A 24,831-nucleotide genomic window follows, 5' to 3' on the forward strand; every position below is an offset into this window, starting at 1 on the left:
CCATCACTTAGCCTCTCTGTTTCTACTTTCACAAAGAGGAAAATACCAGCTGGCTATGGAGTTGTTGTGGGTAATACATGAGGCAGAGATTTGTAAACTGCCCAGTTTACTGGGCTCTGTGCACAGTAAAAACTCGATACATAGAAAGGGCTACTGCCCACTTTAATATTACATTTTATTGGCAGGGAGGTACATTTGAGTAAATCAATGTTGATTTTCCTTCTTTAACCTTCACTTGCTCTCAGACCAGTGGCTTTAGTTATAATACTTCCTCTTTGAATTATCTAGATTATTTCAAATCTATACATGGCACGGAATTTATTCACTCATTTGATAAATCTACTGAGCACCAATTATGTGGCAAGACTTGAACTAGAAGCTGGGGACACACAATGAACAAGACTTCCCCTGAGAGGCTTCTAGAAGGGCTCAGCCTAAGATCAAGGAATCGAGTAACTAGAATGGCTGTCAGCTGCAGTTATTAGGATAATGGCAGTTTCATAACTGTAAGTTGTACAAAGTGCTATAAAGAAATAGGGTGAAGAGATATTTAAGAATGGGAGAATTTGCTTATTTTATAAATGTTTCAAATACAAGTTACAAAATTTAGAAAGAGTTAACAGGTATATATAACAAAGCTTAAGCCTTCTATTCCAGAAGCAACTGCCGTTTTCAATTCCTTGGGCATCCTTTTAGGGAGATGTTGTGACTTTATAAGCATCTGTGTATGCACATGTACATTGGTTTTCCTTTTCCTTCCTTCCTTCCTTCCTTCCTTCCTTCCTTCCTTCCTTCCTTCCTTCCTTCCTTCCTTCTTTCTTTCTTTCTTTCTTTCCCTCCCTCCCTCCCTCCTCTCCTTCCTTCCTTCCTTCCTTCCTTCCTTCCTTCCTTCCTTCCTTCCTTCCTTCCTTCTTTCTTTCTTTCTTTCTTTCTTTCTTTCTTTCTTTCTTTTTTTCTTTTCTTTTCTTTTCTTTTCTTTTTTCTTTCCTTTTCTTTCCTTTCCTTTCCTTTCTTCCTTTCTTCCTTTCTTTCCTTCCTTCCTTCCTTCCTTCCTTCCTTCCTTCCTTCCTTCCTTCCTTCCTTCCTTTCTTCCTTTCTTTCTTTCATCTCACTCTGCCACCCAGGCTGGAGTACAGTGGTGCAATTATGACTCACTGCAGCCTCTACCTCCCTGGGCTCAGATGATCCTCCTACCTTGGCCTCCTGAGTAGCTGGGACTACAGATGTGTGCCATCACACCTGGCTAATTTTTGTGTTTTTCTGTAGAGATGGGGTTTGACCATGTTGCCCAGACTGGTCTCAAACTCCTGAGCTAAAGCGATCTGCCTGCGTCTCTCTACCTTCCAAAGCTCTGGGATTACAGGTGTGAGCCGCCATGCTCGGACTTGTTTTTCTTACAAATGGTAGCATTTTATTTAGGAGGTTCTATAGCTTTGTGGTCTTTCATTGGATGTATGAACCATAATTTAATTTACCTGTTTCCTGTTGGTGGATATTTAGGTTGCTTATTATTTTGTTTACATGAGAGCATATCTAGAGGATAAATATCTAGAAATGAAATTATTGTGTCAAAGAATATATACCTAATTTTTGAAATATACTTTCAAATTACATTTCATAAAGATTCTATAATATACATACCTTCTCACCTGTAATAGATGCTAGTAATTCCTTTCCACACTCACTGAGAGTGTGTTCTCAAACTTTAGATATCAGAGTGCCAAAAATGAAAATGGTATCTCAGTATATTTGAATAGCATTTTTCTTTTGAGTGAAATGGAGTATTTTCTACATATATTTAAAAGACAAAGTTGTATTTTCTGTGAATTGTTAACATCCTTCATTTTTGGTGTATTTGTGTGGGGTGTTGGACTGTTATTGATTTATGCACACTTTTTATATATGAAGAAAACTAATGATTTATCTGAGATATAAATTGTAAATATTTTTCCCAAAATTGATTTGTCTTTTAACTCTGCTTATAATTTTTTTTATAGGGAGAAATATTTTCTACGTAGTTGAATAGAATAGTCTGTTCTTTTGTGGTTTCTGTTTTTTTTTCCATTATACTTAGGCATTTCTTGCTTCATTATATTTTCTTCTAGTACTTTCCTTTCATTATTTAATTTTTTAGTGGTTAAATCTTTGATCCTTCTGGATTTGTTTTGGTGTAAAATTTGACATAGATATCCAGCCTTCCTTTTATAGAACTATCCAGTGTTTCCAACATTAATTTTGAAAATTAAGTTGATAAATGTATAATTTACATTCAGTAAAATTCACACTTTTTAGATGACATTTCTCTGAGTTTTTACAATTGCATAATGCCATTTAATGAATAATTAATTTTCTTACTATGAATTTGAAATGCTACCTTAACCATTTAATAAATCCCCCTGTATGTTTGGGATAAATTCTATTCTTTCCATTTACCAACATTGTCGATTCATGTGCAAGCATATTTATTGAATTTATGTCTTAATTAAAGACATACATCATTATGTCTTAATTTATGTCTTAACACCATTGAATTTATGTCTTAATATCTGCTAAGGCTGGTACCTTCTCATATAATCTTTTTGTCTCTTTCAGAAATTTCCTGGGTGTTCTTATTTTTCTAAATGAGCTTTAGACTCAATTTGTTTAGCATGCAAGAAATCATGGCAGTATTTTAAATAGGACTTTATTTTATAGTTGAACTTAGGTAAATTAGTAACTGTATGATATTGAATCTCCCTATCCAAGAACATAGTATATATTTCCATTTGTTTGAATTGTTTTGTGTATTCCTCAAGAGTGTGTTAAAATTATTTTTATAGAAATCTAGCACATTTGATGATAAGCTTATTCTATATTTTATCTCTTTAGTCAATATCTTAAGGGGAGTCATTTCTACCATTGCATATTCTAACTAATAATTATTTGGTTACAGTAGAGCTATTGATTTTTGTTTATTAATTTTGTGTATGGCCTGAATTTACATATCATATATAATGTTTGGATTTTCTGTGGAAATAATAATTGGCAGATGCTTTTCTTCTCCAATGTTTCTATTTTTATTTCCTCCTCTTATCTAATTGCATTGGCTAGTACTTCCAATTAGGATGATAAAGAAAATTCATGTCTTTTTCTTGACTTTAAGAGGTGTGCTTTTATGTTTATTAAGTATGGTGGTAGCTTTTGAGACATAGCTGTATTTTTATAATGTTAAATAAGTGTCTACTGTTTTTGTAATTATCAAGAATATAATGTAATTATAATTATCAAGAATGAAAATTGAGTTGACCAAATGCTTTTTTAAAATTTATGGAGATGTGTAATTTTTCACATGATCTATTGATTTGGTAAATCTATTATTAATAGGTTTTCTAATATTGTCTCCCAGAATAATCTATTTTATTACTAGATTTTCTGATATAACATTCCTGGAATAAATCCCATTTGGTCATGTTTTATTATTTGTTTATGTTTTGTTTGAATTCAACTTGCTAGTCACTTATTGAGGAATTTGGTTTTGATATTCCTAAGATGGGGTTGGTTTCTTTTATATTTCTTTTATATTTGTATGACTTTCTTTTATATTTCTATTACAAAATATCACACACAGAAGAGTATATATAAATATGTATAACTTAAAGAATAACAAACACTCATATGCCTCCACCCAGTGAAAGATACAAAACCCACCCTCGGTTTTCTTTGTTGTTTTACCACCTGTAAAAGTATTCTCTATCCAGAATGGTGGCACATGCCTGTAATCCCAGCTATTTGGGAGGCGAGGCAGGAGAATCACTTGAACCTGGGAGGTGGAGGCTGCAGTGAGCTGAGATCACACCACTGTACTCCAACCTGGGTGAAGGAGTGAGACTCTGTCTCAAAGAAAGCAATAGATTGCTTAATTTTGCTTATTTGGGGCCCTTGTTATAATAGAATTAAGCTACATATACTCTTACGTGACTGGCTTTCTTTGAACAATGCTGTTTTTTGAGATTGAACCATGTTGATCAGCACATGATGCATTCACTTCCACAGCTATACACAGCATGATTGAATTAAACATTTTTGTTGAATCTATCCCAAATTGGCTTGTTTTTCCATTTCTATAAGTCATCTTTTGTGTCCTTCTGGAGTGTGTTAAAAAGAATATGGATTCTGGAGTCAGGCTGTTTAGTGTCCATCTCAGCTGACATGTACCAGCTATGTGGCAAGTTATTTAACCTCTCTGTGTCTCAGTTTCCCCAACTGTAAAATGGGAGCTAAAATACCTACTACCTCATAGTGTTATTGAAAAGTTTCAAATGAATTCACATATAAGAAGCACTTGGGGCATAACATATATAATGTTTGGATTTTCCGTGGAATTAGTAGATGCTTTTCTTCTCCAGTATGCCTGGCATACTGTAAGTTCTGTATAATTGTTTGTGGTATGACTATTCCACTGTGCAATTATAATAATAACATATTCTTTTATTGGTGGAAGTTGAGTGTGTTTGTTGTTTTGGAGTTGTTATAAATAATGCTGCTGTGTACCTTCCTATGCTTGTCCCCCACAGCACGTAAACAAGAGGAATTAAGTGGCTTGGTCAGAGGATATGTGTCTTCAACTTTACTCGGCTATACTAAATTGTTTTCCAAAGTAATTGTACCAATTTACATTCCCATCCATATAGTATAAGAGTTTCTCTTGCTCCACATCCTTCCTAGCTTGTCTTGTTAGACTTTAAAATTTTTGTCAGTTTGATCAGTATAAAATTGTATTCCGATGCATATTAATTTGCATGTTTCATCTTTGTATTGGCCATTTGATTTTTTTTTTTTTTTGAGACGGAGTCTGGCTCTGTTGCCCAGACTGGAGTGTAGTGGCATGATCTCAGCTCACTGCAACCTCCACCTCCTGGGTTCAAGCAATTCTCCTGCCTCAGCCTCCTGAGTAGCTGGGATTACACACGCCTGCCACTGTGCCCAGGGAACTTTTGTATTCTTAGTAGAGACGGGGTTTCGCCATGTTGATCAGGCTGGTCTCAAACTCCTGACCTAAGGTGATCCACCCGCCTCAGCCTCCCAAACTGCTGGGATTACAGGCATGAGCCGCCATGCCTGGCTGATTTTTTTTTTTTTGAGAAAAGATCTGTCTCTGTTGCCCAGGCTGGAGTGCAGTGGCACAATCTTGGCTCACTGCAGCCTCCACCTCCCATTTTCAAGCCACTCTCCCACCTCAGCCTCCTGAGTTGCTGGGGCTATAGGCATGTACCACCACACCTAGCTAATTTTCTTATTTTTTATAGAAATGAGATTTTGCCATGTTGCCCATGCTGGTATCAAACTCATGGCCTCAAACAGTCTGCCCACCCCAGCCTCCCAAAGTGTTGAGATTATAGGTGTGAGCCACCACACCCGGCCAGCCATTCAATTTTTATATAAAATACCTGTTTGCCACCATCCTATTTTTAGATTGAGCGGTTTGATTTTTCTTACTCATTTCTAGATCCTTTTTATGTGTTGGAAATAGCTTCCCCAACTCCATAGCTTTGCACTTCACTCTTTTTATATCTTTTAATAAACAAAATGTATCAATTTTAATGTAATCAAGATTGTACATCATTCCCTTTATGGTTGATGCTTTTTCATGTGAATTATGAAGAAATCCTGGCTGGGCATAGTGGATCACATCTGTAGTCCCAGCACTTTGGAAGGCCAAGGCAGGTGGGTCACTTGAGCCCAGGAGTTTGAGACCAGCATGGGCAATATGGCAAAACCCTTTCTCTACAAAAAATACAAAAATTAGCAGGGTGTGATGGTGAGTGCCTGTGGTCTCAACTACTTGGGGAACTGAGGCAAGAGGATCATTTGAACCCAGAAGTTTGAGGCTACAGTGAGCTATAATAGCATCACTACACTCCAGCCTGGGCGACAGAGCAAGATCCTGTCTCAATCAATCAATCAATGGAAAGAAACAAATTATTTCCTACCCCAAAGCCATGAAGATATCTTCTAGATTCCCTTCTAAAGCTTTATAGTTTTGCCTTTCACATTTAGATTTTTTTTGGTAACAGTTTTACTGAAATACAATTCATACACCATACAATTTAGAGTAGATACCTCAAGATTTTTGGTTTATTCAGAGTTGCACAACCATCACCACAGCCAATTTTAGAACGTTTTAACACCTTGAAAAGAAATCTCATGCCCTTTAGCAGTCACCTCAAACTGCCTAGCACTTGGTAATCACTGATCCACTTTCCATGTCTATAGATTTCACTGTTCTGGATATTTCATATAAATGAAGTCATATAGTAGTTGTCCTTTTGTATCTGCTTCTTTCACTTAGCATAATGTTTTCAAGGTTCATCCATGTAACATGTATCAGTACTCCTTTCTTTTTATTGCCACATTTAGGTTTTTAATCCACTGAAAATTACTTTTCTGTATGGTGTGAGGTAGGCATACAGTTTTTTTGCCCACACCTCCCAATGTCCCAGAATGATATTTTGAAAGGGCTGCCCTTTTCTCACTGCTCTGTTCTGCTACCTTTGTCAACATAAAGTGTTCATTTATTTGTAGATCTGATCCTGGGCTCTCTATTCTGTTACATTGGTGTCTTTGTATCCCCTTACCAATAACATACTATTTGGATTAATGTAGTTTTACAGTATGGCTTGGTAACTAGTAGAGCAAGTCATCAGACAACAATAAGCTGTTCTGCACACAGATTATCTTGGCTATTCTTGGTCCTCTGCAATTTCACAAAAATTTCAGAAACAGCTTGTCAAGTTTTACTTAAACTTGTTGGGATTTTGACTGTGACAGTACTGAATCTAAGGACCAGTGTGGGAGAACATAACATCTTTATAATACTGAGTCTTTCCATTCGTGAATATGGTACACCCTTTTATTGTTCTTTAATTTCTTCTAATTGTTTTCCTTTAAAATGTATTGAGATGAAATTCACATAATGTAAAATTAACTGTTTTAAAGTAAACAGATTCAGTGGCATTTTGTAAACTCACAATATTGTGCAGCCGCCACCTCTCTAGAGTTTCAAAACATTTCCATCACTCCAAAGTAAAATATCTTCCCATTAAGCAGTTTCCACTCATGTTCCCTCCCACCATCTCTTGCTGTCTTAGTCCATTTTATGTTGCTGTAAAGGAATATTTGAGGCTGAATAGTTTATAAAGAAAGAAAGGTTTATTTGGCTTACAATTCTGATGGCTGGAAAGTTCAAGAGTGGGCATCTGCATGTGGTGAGAGCCTCATAGTGGAAGATACAGGGAAACTAGCATGTGCAGAGATCACATGGTGAGCAAGGAAGCAAGAGAGAGGAGGTGGAGGTATCACTTGATGGGCTCTTTTTAAATAACCAGCGCTTGCAGGAACAAATAGAGTGAAAACTCACTCATCCTGAGGGAGGGCATTAATTTATTCATGAGAGATCCATAGGATGGAGCCCATGACCCAGGCACCTCCTAGAAGGCCCCACCTCCAACACTGGGGATCACATTTCAATATGAGACTTGGTGAGAACAAACCATATCCAAACCAAAGAATTTGGCATTCTGCCTCTATGGCTTTATCAATTCTGCTTATCCAATAATGTCTTATCATTTTATCCAATAGCAGTCTTATATATCTTTTGTTAGATTTATTCCTAAAGAATCTTTAACTTTATTGTGAAACATTTTATATATGTATTATGAAAAATAAACATTCTATATGTCATGCAACCAATGGGCTTTGTATAAAAGTAGAAAGAATAATATAATGAATCCCCTAGTAACTGTCACCACCAGAATAATAATCAGCTCAGGGCCAATGATGTCTTACCTCCTTCCCCACTTATTTCCCATAGCCAGGTTACTCTGATACAATTCCAGACACAATGTCACTTCCTCCCTATTTCAGTATTTATTTCTAAGTGATATCGAATCTTTTAAAAACATAACCACGATGCCATACATTGTGATTATTGAAAACCCTTTTTCATCTCTTTTTTAAAATAACAGCTTTATTGGGATCTAATTCATATGCCGTATAATTCATCCATTTAAAGTGTACAATTCACTTGTTTTTAGTATATTTGCAGAGTTGTGCAGTCATCACCACATCATGGACATGTTTCCATTTCTGTTGGGTAGATGCCTAAGAGTGGAACTGCTGGGTCATATGGTAGCTCTGTCTAGCCTTTGGAGGAACTACCAGAATGTTTTCCAAAGTGGCTGCACCATTTTCTTTTCTTTTCTTTTTCTTTTTTTTTTTTTTTTTTTTTTTTTGAGATAAGGGCTCACTCTTTTGCCCAGGCTGCAGTCCAGTAGTGTGATCACAGCTTACTGCAGCCTTGACTTCCCAGACTGAAGCAATCTTCCCACCTCAGCCTCCCAAATAGATGGTACCACAGGTGTGCACCACCATACCCAGCTATTTTTTTTTCATTTTTTGTAGAGATGGGGTCTCACTATGCTACCCAGGCTAGTCTCAAACTCCTGAGCTCAAGCCCCCGCCTGGGCCTCCCAAAAGGCTGGGATTGCGCCACTGTGCCCAACCTGCACCATTTTATATTCCCACCAACAATGGATGAGGGTTCTAATTTTTTACTTCCTTGCCAACACTTATCTGATATTTTCACTGGTGAGGGCCTCAGGCTGCATCTACTCATAGTGGAAGGTGTGAAGGGAAGCTAGCATGCAGAGAGATTACATGGTATGAGAGGAAGCAAGAGAGAGAGGGAAGGAGGGATGGGGTGGGTGTGAAGTGGTATCTCATTGTGGTTTTGAGTTGCATTTTCTTCTTTTATCTCTTTTAAAATATAGATTCCCTTGTAGTTTTCTTCAACAAATGTTGAAGAAACTAGCTAGATTTTCCTGTACCATCTCCCAGTCTGGATTTAGGTGATGGTATACTACAGCATTGTTTAATGTCTTTTCCATTCCTTACTGTCCTTTGAATTGGAAGTTAGATCTAAACCTGTGCTCCCTGAGTACTAGGCACTGGTCGCCTATGGCTATGTAAATTTAAATGAATTAAAATGAAATATAAATTGCAGTTCCGCAGCTTCACCACATTTCAGGTGCTAAAAGGCCACACATGTGGCTAGTGGCTGCTGTACTGAACAGTGAAGCTGCCAAACATTTTCATCATGTCAGAAGATTCTATTCGACAGCACTGACTTAGGGGCTAGATCAGATTCAGCTCTGTGGAATTTCAATCTTTTGAAACTTGAGATTTACTTTATGGCTGGGAATGTCCATTTTTAAAAAGTTCTATGTGCTTTTGAACTAAAATGTATACACTCCAGTTGTTAGGTGCAATGGTCTACCTGTGTTAGTTGATTGTGGTGTTTCATTTTCTATGTGCTATTGAGGGTTTTTTGCCATTGCTTTCTGTCAGTTTCTATCAGAGAGAGGCTACTTTTGATCCCTCACTATGGGATTGTTTTAGTAAACTACAATATAGTAAGCATAAATAATGAAATACTTTGCAACTCTAAAAAATAATGAGGAATATCTCTCTAAACAACTCCCAAGTGAGCTCCAAAAAAGACAAGATTGAAAAATAGCATGTGTAGTTTGCAAACATTTGCCTAAGAAAGGAGGAAAACAAATCTACATTTAAATTGCTTATATTTAAAAAAGAAACTCTTTTAGCAATTTTAACCTTTTTTTTTCCTCTCTCTTTTTTGAGATGGAGTCTTACTCTGTCACCAGGCTGGAGTGCAGTGGCGCAATCTTAACTCACTGCAACCTCCGCTTCCTGGGTTCAAGAGATTCTTTTGCCTCAGCCTCCTGAGTAGCTGACACTACAGGCACGTGCCACCATGCCCAGCTAATTTTTGTATTTTTAGTAGAGATGGAATTTCACCATGTTGGCCAGGATGGTCCCGATCTCTTGACCTCGTGATCCACCCACCTCAGCCTCCCAAAGTGCTGGGATTACAGGCGTGAGCCACCACGCCTGTATTTTAATTTTTTAAAATTTTTATTTCATTTTTACCTTTTGTAGAAACAGGGTCTCACTTTATCTCCCAGGTTGGTTTCAAACTCCTGGCCTCAAGTGATCCTCCTACCTCACCCTCTCAATGTGCGGGATTACAAGTGAGAACCACTGCACCCGGACCAACTTTAACATTTAAAAAATAGTTGTTTACAGGAGGAGGAAGAGAATGGAGAGGAAAGGGTAAGGACAGGAGCTAGTTCTTTGAATATGCTCTATTTTATTCCTTGGCATCATTAAATATTCTACATACTTATAAAATTAAATTAAATTTTTAAAAAAGTGCATCTGATTGCTAGCGTAGAAAGAGAGATTGACTATTTCAAGGGAACCTAAAAAACACAGTAATGTGTCTCTACAATTCCAGTGAGGTTTACCCTGAGGATAAAGAATTCAAAAAGTTTCAGACGGTTTTCAGTAATCACACTGGTGACAGTGTTGGTATTGTTATTTTGAGACTGCTGTGTGTATATTGTTAATAAAGCCAATGAAACATTGCTTGTGTCATTGAAATAGAATTTTTGGATGGGGGAAAGGAGAAGAGATAGAAAACTAAGGTTAAGGCTGGGTGTGATGGCTCACACCTGTAATTCCAGAATTTGGATAGGCCAAGGTGGGCGGATCACTTCAGGTCATGAGTTCGAGACCTGCCTGGCCAACATGGTGAAACCCCATCTCTACTAAAAATACAAAAATTAGCCGGGCATGGTGGCCCACACCAGTAGTCCCAAAACTATTCGGGAGGCTGAGGCAGGAGAATCACTTGAACCCAGGAGGCAGAGTTTGCAGAGAGGTGAGATCATGTCACTGCACTCCAGCCTGGGCAACAGAGCGAGACTCTGTCTCAGAAAACTAAGGTTAAGTTCAAACTTCTTCATTCTATATTAAATTGATAGATTCAGAATAAACTCAATGTATTTTGTTTTAAAAATGCTTTCTTGTGCTATTGAAAAAGTCTAGAAACAATGATCAACCCTGCAGCAATGAGCACTCCTAGGGTGTGAATGTGGTATCTACCACCTACCCACTCAAAGCAACAAGAGCTCATTGGAGAAATGACAGATTCAAGGTCTAGGTTGAAAATAAGTAAGCTTTGAAACAACTTGGCATCCTGATAAGCAAGAAAGCTCATAAAGACAAGGCCATATCAGAAGGACTCAGATCACTCAGGTGTGACAGCATGCACCTGTAATCCCAGCTACTTGGGAAGCTGAGGAGAAAAGATGGCTTGAGCTCAGGAGTTCAAGATTACAGTGAGCTATGACTGCACTACTGCACTTCAGGCTGGATGACAGAGGAAAAATCCTATCTCCAAAATAACAATAATAAATTAATTAAACTAAAAATTACTCGAGCCTACTTGATAGGTTCCCACTGGCGTAATGTGGGATAAATTGAGCATCAATATTGTTAACTGTTAACTGTCGGCTGGGCGCACTGGCTCATACCTGTAATCCCAGCACTTTGGGAGGCTGAGGTGGGCGGATCACTTGAGGTCAGGAGTTCGAGACCAGCCTGGCCAACATGGTGAAACCCCATCTCTACTAAAAATACAAAAACTTACCTGGGTGTGGTGGTGCATGCCTATAATCCCAGCTGCTTCGGGAGGCTGAAGGACAAGAATTGGTTTAACCCGGAAAGCAGAGGTTACAGTGAGCCAATATCATGCCAATGCACTCCAGCCTGGGCAACAGAGCAAGACTCTGTCTCAAAAAAAAAAAAAAAAAAAAAAGGTTAACTATCATGGCATGAAACACAACCAATACATATAAGCCTTTAATTTGTAATGATATTAAAAACTCATTGTCACCTTGGGAGGATGCAGTGGAACCAACTCATTATTCTGAAAACTAGCATAACAAACATTTATCCTGCCTTTCCCTTACAAACTATACCACAGGGCAACCAAATAGTTAATAAGGGAAATTTCTTTTTATAGAACAGTCTTGTCTAATAAATGAAGAAGGTTTGATAGAACTGGAATATCAAACTCCTAAGACAATGTGGATTTGGGCACTGTGTGTCAGAGAACACTGACATCCTGAAAAGATCGCCAGCCCTCCTGTGTCTCCTTCTGGAAGTATAATACGCTGCCTATGAAGTCTTTTTTTTTGCCAAAACCAATCAATCTTGTATCTGATTGGACCTCTAATTCAAACGACCAGTTTGCAGGAAATGCAGGAGAAAGTCAAACATGTGAAAGGACGCCTTCAGAATGCAATTAACAAAACCCGGAATGTGGGAAATTCTACAGGACAAATTGTCCAATTTTCTCTATGAATAAATTGCAAGAAAGAAATGGAGGGAACCTCTAGAACAAAAGAGACTTGAGAGACACGTTGGCTAAATGCAATGTGTGGACCTTGCTTCGATCCTGATTTGAGTAAATCAATTGTAAAAGATAAAAAATTAGAGAAATTTAAACATTGGGTATTATAATTAGTATTAAGGAATTATTATGGTGTTCTTTATGATAATGGTGTTGTGATTACATATAGGTATATAAGTGCATATATATTTTTAGAGTTCCTATATTTTAGAGACACCTACTGAAATATTTATACATAAAGCGATATAATATTTTATGATTTACTTCGAAATAATCCAGTGCTGGGGGAGTAGTGAAACACAGCTGGAATAGGGAAAGGCATAAGTTCATTGTTGAAGCTGTGTATATTGAGGTTGTTGTACTTTTGTTAGTTTTGTGTATGAGAACTTTTCAAAATATCTTTATATATATTTACAGGAAAAATACACTTAAAGAAAATATGAAGTAAAATAATTATATATATAAATATATTTAAAATACAAGGAAAATATGAAATTAAAAAATAGTATTGGCGGTACACAGATAATGACCATACACGTGAAGGAAGTGCTCAAATGATGGTGCTTGGGCAATAAAGTCTCAGGGGCTATGCAGTGGTTTGCAAACTCTCCTCTGCCCTAGGTTTTCCCCAGAACCTCTCCCATGTTTCTGTGGGGCAACCCAGTGAAACTCTCACGCACTACTTCAATCAGAAAGGTCTGCTTTCCTCAATTTTACATATTAAGGTTTCTTATAACATTTCCCTTGAACAAAGGATTTTGACATTTCAAATAAAATTCAAAACTGACAGCTTCATGGCTTATCATCCACCCTCTTCTCCCCTTAAAAAATAGCCCTTACTCTTCCCCCAGAACTTTAGGGTAGTAGCCAAAACAGCTGGCCAAGTTTAACATGCAAGAACTGTGGCTCACATTCAAACTGCTGTCCTCCCAGTGGAAAAGTTCTGTTCCACATGTGTATTAGTCAGGATAAGCAGCCTTCAGCTACAATAACGAACAGCTCCAAAACTCAGAAGTTTCCCATAACAGGAGTTTATTTCTTGCGTACACAAAGTCCACTGTGGGTCTGGATGACTCTTCAGGACATCTCTCTTCTATGTGATGGCTCAGGAATCCAGGCTGTTTTGATCTTGTGGCTTGTCCATTCAACAAGAAAAATTATTAGTCATTGCAGTATCAAAGAAATTCTAATAACACTGGAAGGGTCTTGCACAAATGTCACTTCTATTTACGGCCAGTTGGCCGGAAGTAGTCAAGCAACTCCACCTAACTGCAAGGGAGTTTGTAAATGTGGGGAAGCCCACGGAATAGCTGGCAGGCATTTCTGCCTCTACCATGGCATCTCACCACCTTTCCACATATTGTGGCCTCCCTGTCATCTCCCCACCCTGACTCCACATACTGGATCAAGCATTAGATGATGTAGATGACGATCAGATCATCACTGAGTACATGATACTTCTAAAATAATGGATCTGGTTTGAGTGTTTCCTTGAATCCCTTGCTTTTAGATGAGTGACAGGTTGAAACTATCCAAGACAAAGAGTGGCTTGCTGCAGAGGCTGCAAGATAGTGTCCTGCAAGGGTAAATTGTATGATAGGACTGGGTATGTAATTCTAAACCTCTGACTTAAATAATTGGAAGTTCTGGCAACAGAGGCGCTATATTTGTGCATGACGTCAACCAGCTGGAGCCAGACAGTAGCTACACACCAGAGATGGCCCTTCATTCCTGGGTCTAACCCAGTCCCCATCACCTGGCAGCTTGACTCAGTCACAGTACCTGCTGGAACCCTGTAACAGGTAGAATCTGTGATCCCTGCATCTGGATATGCACAGTTAGGATCCTCCACAGTTTTATCACCCCAAAGATGGAGTTCTTTCTTCGATGTAACTTAATTTGATTTAATTTAATTTTCTTAGGTGTAATTGAAGATGTTTAATTTCCTCCCTCTTATTTAATCTGGATTTAATGCTCTCTTTATGAGTCTCTTAGTCATCTTTTTGGTCAAAGCTGAATCACTTCAATTTCTTGATTACCCTTCTCCCTTATGTCCCAGTATTCATCCCTTTGACGGTCCATGTCAATCTTATTGGGACATTCTCATTTTCCCACGTCCTTTAAAAGATAACTGGAAATCAACAGACAACGGAATCGAGGTGTTAGAACTGAAATATTGCAGTAAACAAAACTCTAGTCTGAAGTGAATGGAGTGTGTTTTGACCCTTGCAAGTTAAAAATCGTTGTCATGTTCCTTAATCTACAAGGTTTTGTCAAATTTCTTTGGGCTTCAAGTCACATCAGTTCCTAGGCTGACTGCAGGAGTACACCACCCTCCCATCCTTAGGACCAGGCTAAGAAGGAAGCTTGGTTAACCTCCGCATCCTCCGCCTGCAGCAACCTGACTACAGTAATATTTGTGGGTGCAGCTCCAGACACCTCCAATTTAATAGGAGCTCATTGACTCCTAATCAGCAGACTTGTTTTACTGTGTTTCTCTTTCTAATAATCGGGATTATTGATACTAATGATGACAAAAGCAAGCACTTACTGAATTTAAATTGTGCCTGGCATGGTTCCATGTGCTTTACATGGTTCTGGTGAAACTGACAACCCTATGAGGTAAGTACAATTATAATTCCGTTTTATAGAGATGAAATAGAGACTTGGGACTCTCCCAAGATTGTACTGCCAGGAAGCAACAGAAATGGGATTTGAACTTGGAAAGGCTCATGTTCCAAAGTCTTAATCATTATGCTTAATCATTTTGCTATGCTATATGTGGTACAGCATGGGAATATTTGGGATTACTAAAATATTTTACGTTTTTTTGTGTGTGTGTGTGTTTTTTTTTTTTTGAGACAATGTCTCACTTTGTTGGCTAGGCTGGAGTGTAGTGGTACAATCATGGCTCATTGCAGCCTCAGTCTCCTGAGGTTCATGCGATCCTCGATCCTCCCACCTCAGCCTCACAAGCAGCTGGGACTACTGTCACGCACCACCACACCCAGCTAGTTTTTGTATTTTTAGTAGAGACAGAGTTTCACCATGTTGCTCAGGCTGGTTTTGAACCCCTGGGCTCAAGCGATCCACCCGCCTTGGCCTCCCAAAGTGCTGGGATTACAAACATGAGCCACCATGCCCAGCCTGAAATCACTAAAATATTGTTTGATCTAAATGCATTGTTTTGAATGTTAGGTTGCTAGTGATTAGGGCTCTTCTAGCTCCATTTGGCTAGTGTAGGGAGACATCTGGTGGCCATTCTGTTTTTTAAAACTTTTCTTCACAGAAAGCTTCAAATTAATACAAAGTAAACAGAATAGTATCATAAATCCCCCTCTATCCACCACCTAGCTTTAACAATTAACATTCTGCCATTCCGTTTACATTCATACCTCCAGCCAATCTCCTCCTCTTCCCTACTTATTTTTTATGGTTCTTTTTCAAAAATAAATTTTACATATAGTAAAATGCACACAATTTTAACAATTTATCTTGACCAACAGATACACTCATGTAACTCACAGCCCTATCATGATATGGAATGTTTCCATCACTCAAAAAATATCCTTTGCCTGACAACTCCCCAACTAGACAGCAATTGTTCTGATTTTTCACTGTGGATTAGTTTTGCTTGTCCCAGAGTGCTATATCAATGGAATCCTACAGTACGACTCTTTTGTGTCTGGGCTCTTTCACTCAGCATAATGTCTGTGAGAGTCATCCATGCTCTTGCGTGTACCCGTTATTTCTCTTTTATTGCTGTCCTCCTTCTATTGTACAGATGGGCCACAGCCATTCTCCTGTTGATGGGGATTTGGATTGTTTCCAGTTAGGGGCCATTCTGAATACAGTTGAGCATGAGTTGAACTTCATGTTCAAGTCTTTTTGTAGACATATGTTTACATTTCTCTTGTGTAAATACTTAGGAGTGGAATCGCTGGATCAAAGAACAGAGGCATGGTTAACTTCATTAGAAACTGCCAGATCTTTTTCCCAAAGTGATTTTCTTTGCATTCCTCCCAGCAGTGTGAGAGAATTGTCTGCTCCGCATCCTCACCAGTATTTGGTGTTGTCAGTGTTTTTAATTTTGACTGTTCTGGTGGTATCTCATTGTGGTTTTAATTTGTGTTTCCCTGATGACTAACAAAATGTTGACCATTTTTCTATGTGTGTATTGCCAATTTGTCTTTCCTCCTTTGTGAAGTGTCTATTCAAGTCTTTTGCCAAATTTTCACTGGGTTTGTCTTTTTATTATTGGACTGTAGATGCTTTTATTCTGGATACACATTCTTTGCGGCTATATATTTTGTGAATATTTTCTGCTGGTCTGTGACTTGCCTATTTTCTTAACCACGTCTTCTAATGAGAAACTTTATATTTGATGAAGTCAGATTTCTTATTTTGTGTCTTTTATTATTATTTCTTCCTGGCTGTCATCTAAGAAAACTTTGTCTTCCCTTGGTTACAAAGATGGTTCCTTTGTTTACTTCCAGTAGCTTTATATAGATTTTAAATTTGCATTTAGGTCTCAGATGCATCTCAAGTTTATATGTGTGTGTGTGTGTGTGTGTGTGTGTGTGTGTGTGTGTGTGTGTAGTGTAATATAATAAAGGGACTGAGATGCATTTTTACTTTCTTTTTATTTTATATTGATGTATTTTTAAGTAGAGATGGGAGTCTCCCTGTGTTGCACAGGCTGGTCTCCAACTCCTGGCTTTAGGCAGTCCTCCCGCCTCAGCATCCCGGTGTGCTGGGATCACAGCTGTGAGCCACCACACGCAACTGCAATTTTTTTCTTTCTATAAATATCTAGTGGTTCCTGCACCATTGGATGGAAACGTTTTCCATTTCTGTGCTGAATTGTTTTGGGACCTCTACCGAAAATCAATTGCCACACAGTCTTATTAAACACAGTCTTATTCTAGCTTTGTTTTCTTTTGCAAGATTACTTTGGCTATGCTAGGACCTTTGCATATCCATATGTACCAGTTGTCAATTTATTGCCTCTCAGATCCAAATTCACTCTCCATTACCTGCTGAGCAATAACAAACTGTATGCTTCAGGCATTTCTCCTTAAAGTGAACACAATGTCATTTTTGTCACTAGAGGGCACTGGAGGGACATTGCAAAGGCAGGCGGCTTCTCTTCCTGATGTCCTTTACTATGTTTTGCTTTCTCTTGTTTTCAGACTGTACATTCTGCTGCACAGTGGTATGTGGGGGGGGACACACACTAACTGTGTGCCCAAAGCACACAGTCCATCAGTGACCTCACAGCTCTGGCCAAGGGCCTGGTGACCACTTTGTCACAGCCCTCCTGACAAGACATCACACACTCCAGGCGTCATAACTACTTCTGTTCCCTCTCCCAACGCACACCTGCCCTCTGGCCGCAGCTTGCCTGAGCCCTGGAAGTCTGATTCCCTTGGCCCCCTCCACAGTCTCCCATCCAGCAGCGCCTGTGCTCAGGAAGGTCATTCCTGGTGCCTGCCCAGTGACCAAACCAGCTCTGGCCCTGGTATCCTGGTGAGATTCTTTGCCATCCAATGGGCTGTAGCCACACCTTCTCCAGTGAGGTCTGAAGCCCATCCTTGGAGAGGAACACTCCAAGTTTCTCCTTCCTTAAATACTCCTCTGTAGCAAGAATTTCCCTTTCTGGCCCAAACTCCTCATCACTCATGTGGGAATTACAAAGTGAGTTTACATAATTAACATTTATTGAAATAAAGAAAAGTTGCCGGGCGCGGTGGGATTACGCCTGTAATCCCAGCACTTTGGGAGGCCGAGGCGGGCGGATCACAAGGTCAGGAGATCGAGACCACGGTGAAACCCCGTCTCTACTAAAAATACAAAAAATTAGCCGGACGCGGTTGTGGGCGCCTGTAGTCCCAGCTACTCGGGAGGCTGAGGCAGGAGAATGGCGTGAACCCGGGAGGCGGAGCTTGCAGTGAGCCGAGATCGCGCCACTGCACTCCAGCCTGGGCGACAGAGCGAGACTCCGTCTCAAAAAAAAAAAAAAAAAAAAAAAAAAAAAAAAAAAAAATTCAAGCTTGACTGATCAACATAAAGGAAACATTAATTTAAAAAAACATGTAGTGAGTACATGGTTGTCAGGAAAACAAGTCTGGGTATGTTGTCTAGGTTCATTTTCTGGCTCCATCTTTTGGCAGATTTTGGGCATGGCTTATGACATTCCTATGCCTCAGTTTCCTCATCTGTAGAATGGGCATAGTAATAGTATTTCATAGGGTCAGAAAGAAGATCAAAAGAAACAGCACAAGTCAAGCGTTTAGAATAGTACCTAACGGTAAATACTTGGTTCCTGTCAGCTGCTGTTATTCCTATTTTTTATGATTATGATCTCGTATCCCCAACCATATTGTAAACTCTAAGTGAAGACAGCATAAGTTAATGCTGGCTCTACTATCCCAGAGTTTAGCATCTTGTTATTTCCATGCATTAGACGTGTAATAGATATTACCAAATAGAAGAGCTGCTGAAGAATGTTCTGTTTCCCGTAGAAAGAAGACGTGAGGAGGAAACACATCCGTTTGCACATGGAAGGGGCGCTGACTGCCCGGGACAAGGTCGGGGTTCAGGATTTTGTGCTATTGGACGCATATACCAGCGAATCTGCCTTTGTCGACAACCTCCGCAAGCGTTTCAACGAGAACCTCATATACGTAACGTGATCCATTTCTCAGCTGTTTTTCTAGCGTGGTTGTTTCCTTCTTGCCTTCATGACTTTGATGAGTGTGAATATCACTCTATTAGGTCAGACATAAAAGGGAGATACTGAGGCGCCACTCTTAGATGCACTTGGATCCTTTGTGCTAAGACGTTTATGGCTGCCCGTGACAGATACCCAACTTACACCAGCCTAAGTCACTAAAGGGAATCTGTCCATGTCTGTAACTGTAGGTCCCAGGAGTAGATCTAGGGTTTCAGACGATGTCTGGGGACTCTTTCTCCATCTCTGCTCTGCTTTCTTAGATATCCATTTCCTTCTCAGGTGCATGGCAGCAAGATGGTTGCCCTCAGATTCCGGCTGTCATTTTATCAGCTTAGGGTTGCCACTGAGAAGCGAGCCCATCCTCTGGGGATAAGCTCTAGTAAATGGCCCAAGCTGATGTTGATCAGCTCTGATTGGTCCACTTTCGGTCATGTGCCTGTCTCTGAACCAATCCCATGGCTAGAAATGAAGACTATTCTGATTGGCCAGGCTCTTACCAGGCCTGCCCCTGGAGGTGAGGGGTGGAGTCGGAGCCCCAGACGGTATACACAGAGAGCTGGGGAAGAGGGGTTCCCGAAGGACTTTGCTGGGAGAAAGGGGCAGAGATACCAAGCAGGCAAAAATAAAAGCTGTCCAGCATACCCCGTGAATGGTCAAGGGTCAAGAATGAAGCACTTACCAAACTCTTCTCAGGTTGATCTTGTCACATCTAGTTTTTATTCAAAAACCAGTTTTTGTTAAATTCCCATTTATCACCACGCTCTGATTTGGTGGTCAATTTTCAGGTAAATTCCTCTAGGGTAAACTTCATAGTGTCCCTGTGTGTGTCATGGGTGTTATTAAAATTATTTAATTTTTTGAGATTTTATTAGCTTTTGCCAAGAGTAAATTAGACAGAAGCGGTTAAAAATATTTGTCTTGTAGCTATTTTGTTTGTAATGGTGCCCGTGGCTTAATCTATATATTGAAACCAAGGTTACCAGAAGAAATAAACAAGGTGTTTCTTGGAGTACATACCCTACAGCCTGACTTTCAGAATTATCACCCTTAATTGTAGAAATAGAAAAAAAAAACTAATTTTATATACAGGAAAAGGAAAAATGACATGGTACGGAGAAGTACAAATGGCATGATAGGATCATCGTGATTAAGCTAAATGTTTTTGATTTGAACTGATAAATTTCAGAAACTGTGTCTTCCACCCTGAATTTCTACTGATTGAAGTAATATGGAGTTTTAGTGAAAATTCTCTGCTTCAATTCTATGTTTGATTTTTGTCCTGGAGATTGGAGACATTAGTTAGAATGATTTTGTGTGTAATCTATTTTTTTTTTTTAATTTGAGATGGATCTTGCTAAGTTGCCCAGGCTAGTCTTGAACTCCTGGGTTCAAGCACTCCTCCTGCCTCAGCCTCCCACGTAGCTGGGATTACAGGCACACACCACCACACCCAGCTATTTTAGCATAATCTTAATATAGATTTAGTGCGTCCTGTATTTGAAACAGCTACACACTGAGAATCTGAGAATATCAGATTTATTTTCCAAGGAGCACATTAATTTTTTTCTATATAAGAGTATGGGGCTCTTTGTTTATTCATAATTGTATTTCAAAAGTCTTATGTTAATGGTTATATTATAAATATAAGTAAGTACCTGAAAAACCTGAATATGAGTAGAGTCTAATGTTGAAATCTGGGAATATAAGTGCCAGTAGCAGGAGTGTTTTGCCCAATTTTAGAAGGTTTGTAGGTATACCCATCCTATTTTCTTGTTTGTTTGTTTTTTTCTGTTTTTGTTTTTGTTTTTTCCTTTTTCATATGGAGTCTCACTCTGTTGCCCAGGCTGGAGTGCAGTAGCCCGATCTTGGCTCACTGCAACCTCCACCACCTCCTACCTCAGCCTCCCCAGTAGCTGAGACTACAGGCGCCTGCCACCACCCCCGGCTAATTTTTTTGTATTTTTAGTAGAGATGGGGTTTCACCATGTTGGCCAGGCTGGTCTCAAACTCCTGACCTTGGGTGACCCATCTGCCTCAGCCTCCCAGAGTCCTGGGATTACAGGCGTGAGCCACCGCGCCCGGCCCACCCATCCTACTTTCACTCAATGCCAGAGAAACCTTTAAGAACCATGCATCGGGTTACGTGCTCCCCTCTTAAAGTGATCCATTCATGTAATGGTTTAGGGAGGTATTTCTCTTTTTTTGTATCTTCAACTTTTAACTTCAGGGGTACATGTGCAGGATGTGCAGGTTTGTTACATAGGTAAACATGTGCTGTGGTGGTTTGCTAATCAATCCATCACCTAGGTATTAAGACCAGCATGCATTATCTATTCTTTCTGATGCTCTCTGTCCCCTGCAATAAGCCCCAATGTGTGTTGTTCCCCCCCTCCCACAAATGTGTCCATGTGTTCTCATCGTTTAGTTCCCACTTATTAGCAAGAACATGCAGTGTTTGGTTTTCTGTTCCTGCATTAGTTTGCTGAGGATAATGGCTTCTAGCTTCTTCCATGTACCAGCAAAGGACATGATCTCGTTCCCTTTTATGGCTGCATAGTATTCCATAATGTATATGCACTCTATTTTCTTTATTCAGTCTATCATTGATGGGCATTTGGGTTGATTCCATGTCTTTGCTGTTGTGAATAGTGCTGCAGTGAACACACATGTACATGTATCTTTATAATAGAATGATTTATATTTCTTTGGGTATATACCCAGTATTGGGATTGCTGGGTCAAATGGTATTTCTGCCTCTAGATCTTTGAGGAATCGCCACACTGTTCTCCACAGTGGTTGAACTAATTTACACTTCCACCAACAGTGTAAAAGCCTTCCTTTTTCTCCACTGCCTTACCAGCATCTGTTGTTTTTTCACTTTTTAATAATCGCCATTCTGACTGGCATGAGATGATATCTCATTGTGGTTTGGATTTGCATTTCTCTCATGATCAGTGGTGTTGAGCTTTTTATCATATGATTGTTAGCTGCATGTATGTCTCCTTTTTGAGAAGTGTCTGTTTATTTCCTTTGCCCACTTTTTAATGGGGTTGTTTTTTCTTGTAAATTTGTTTAAATTCCTTGTAGACCGGATATTAGACCTTTGTCAGATGAATAGGTTGCAGAACTTTTCTCCCATTCTGTAGGTTGCCTCTTCACTCTGGTGATAGTTTCTTTTGCTGTGCAGAAGCCCTTTAGTTTAATTAGATCCCATTTGTCAATTTTTGCTTTTGTTGCAATTGCTTTTGGCGTTTTCATCATGAAATCTTTGTAGGGCAGGTATTTCATTTCAGTAGGGAAGGGTGGTATCTCTGCCATCCACAGTATTTGGAATAAAACCCCAGTTCCTCATGGGAGCCCACAGAGCCAGGTTGATCTGAACCTGCTCCATCTTCAACATCCTCCCTTGCTAGTCTCCATTCTGCCCTCACTCGGACTTCAACCACAATGGCCTCTCGTGCCCCTAGCCTGCCACATGTATTCCTTCAGCCTGAAATGCCCTTCCTGCCTACTTTGTTCATGGCTGGCTCCTCATCCTTCAAGCTCTGCCCAGATGTCACCTCCTTAAAGAAGTCTTCCCGGCAAGGTGCGGTGGCTCATGCCTGTAATCCCAGCACTTTGGGAGGCCAAGGCAGGCAGATCACCTGAGGTCAGGAGTTCAAGACCAACCTGGCCAACATGGTGAAACCCCATCTCTACTAAAAATACAAAATTAGCTGGGTATGGTGGTGCATGCCTGTAATCCCAGCTATGGGAGGCTGAGGAGAATCACTTGAACCCAGGAGGCAGAGGTTGCAGTGAGCTGAGATCGAGCCACTGCACTCCAGCCTGGGCAGTGAAGTGAGACTCTGTCTCAAAAAAAAAAAAAAAGAAGAAGAAGAAGAAGACTTCCCCATGCCTGCTAATATGGCCTGCCTTCATTGTTTATACCCTCGTTACGCTGTGTATACCTTTCTTTTTTTTTATTTTTATTATCATTATTTTTTTTGAGACAGAGTCTCACTCTGCCACCCGGGCTGGAGTGCAGTGATGCGATCTCGGCTCACTGCAACCTCTACCTCCTGGGTTCAAGAGATTCTCCTGCCTCTGCCTCCCAAGTAGCTGGGACTACAGGTGTGCACCATCATGCCCGGCTAAATTTTTTGTATTTTTAGTAGAGATGGGATTTTACCATGTTAGCCAGGATGGTCTCGATCTCCCCACCTGTGATCCGCCCACCTCGGCCTCCCAAAGTGCTGGGATTACAGGCATAAGCCACCACACCCAGCCATGTACACCTTTCTTAATACTGATCTCTTCCTGCAGCTGTCTTCATTCCTCAGCTGTTTGTCTGCTGTCTCCCTCATACCCCCGCCCCCTACCATGTAAGCTCCCAGCAGAGATCCCGCCTGATTTATCATTTTAAATCCTCCATGCAGAATGAATACACAGGGATCATCATGTGTGACAATCTTTTGCACCCCAGAATTCCTCACTTTTGCTTTGGTCCATTTCTCTAGACATATATTGGCACCCTCCTTGTGTCCGTGAATCCATACCAGGAGCTCGGAATCTACACTGTGAGCCAGATGGAACTTTATCAAGGGGTCAATTTCTTTGAACTGCCACCACATGTGTGAGTAGCATCCACAGGATCATCACTAGAAGGATTTTTATTTTTCCCCTTCCTCTCTCTCCTTCCTTCTCTCTCTCCTTCCTTCTCACCATGCATCTGTCCGTCCATCCATCCATCCATCCGTCCACCCACCCATCCGTTCATCCTCCTATCCATCCACATATCCATCCATCCACCTATCCATCCATTCATTCACCTATCCATCCACCTACCTACCTATCCATCAATACATCCATCCATCCATCTAAATCCTTGATGCATGTTTATTAGGTTCTGTACCTCATTTAAGCCCTTGCCTTCTTGTAACGTAAGTCTTCAAAGCAGTAGAAAACTTTAGAAGGTCTTTATGGAATCTCAGCTTAAATATGAAAAAAGGTGGAACCTTTGTGTAACTGCTGAGAAATTTAAGAGTGTGGCTGGAGAAGAGGGTTGCTCTGGGAAGAGGGTTGCTATAGTGCCGTCCACTGGTGCCTAAGAAGACTGCTCCTTGGTAGAAACTTAACCAGGGCTGTGGAAGCTTAAGAGGTGCAAATTTCTTCATTCCTCTCCCCTATGTATAACCTATGGTAATAACAATTTGTAGAGGGTGATTATATTTTTAGTACATAACATTTTCTGTTTTATGCAAATTTTTGAAAATACATACTCGCCTGCAGTATGGCCAGAATTTGTTTATATGTAACACTATAAGCTGACAGGGTAGAATTATTCACCTGACCTCAGATCTCTTGTCTCCAAACACCATTTTCCTTCTTAACATGTAACTGACTCTGTAAAAACAATCTGTTTAGATTTCTCATTTGATTTGGAAGTTAATTAAAAGGGACTGAAATAAAAATATACGTGTAGTTAGAGTTTACTGATTAGTTACACATTAATTCAGAGTTTCTAGAGCCATTTCACAGAGGCTAGAAAATATAACCACTTTGATATCAGTTTTCACAAAGTTGAGGACATTTTTAAGTCTTAAAACCTTACCATTTTAAATAATTTCCATTGTATTTGAAAATAATGTATAACCCATATTATCTGCTAAATAATGCTGTTTGTTTGTCACTATGCCTAATTGGCCAAATTTTCTAATAGTTATTTAACATTCAAAACAACAACTACCAAGAGAAAGGAAAGATGAGCAATTTTTTCTTGCCCAGGCTTTGCTGAATT

At 39.7% G+C, this 24,831-nt stretch overlaps 1 protein-coding gene across 1 annotated transcript in view; it reads left to right on the top strand.

Moving 5' to 3' along the window:
- Positions 1-24,831, top strand: part of MYO1H (myosin IH) — a 100,246-nt gene that overhangs the window by 22,631 nt on the left and 52,784 nt on the right. The window contains exons 2-3 of the mRNA XM_050749962.1: positions 18,841-19,002; positions 23,552-23,667. Coding sequence (XP_050605919.1) covers positions 18,841-19,002; positions 23,552-23,667 — 278 coding nt within the window. The remainder of the gene's footprint in view (positions 1-18,840; positions 19,003-23,551; positions 23,668-24,831) is intronic.

This window comes from Macaca thibetana, chromosome 11 (genome assembly GCF_024542745.1).
Source record: "Macaca thibetana thibetana isolate TM-01 chromosome 11, ASM2454274v1, whole genome shotgun sequence".
NCBI classification, from domain to species: domain Eukaryota; kingdom Metazoa; phylum Chordata; class Mammalia; order Primates; family Cercopithecidae; genus Macaca; species Macaca thibetana.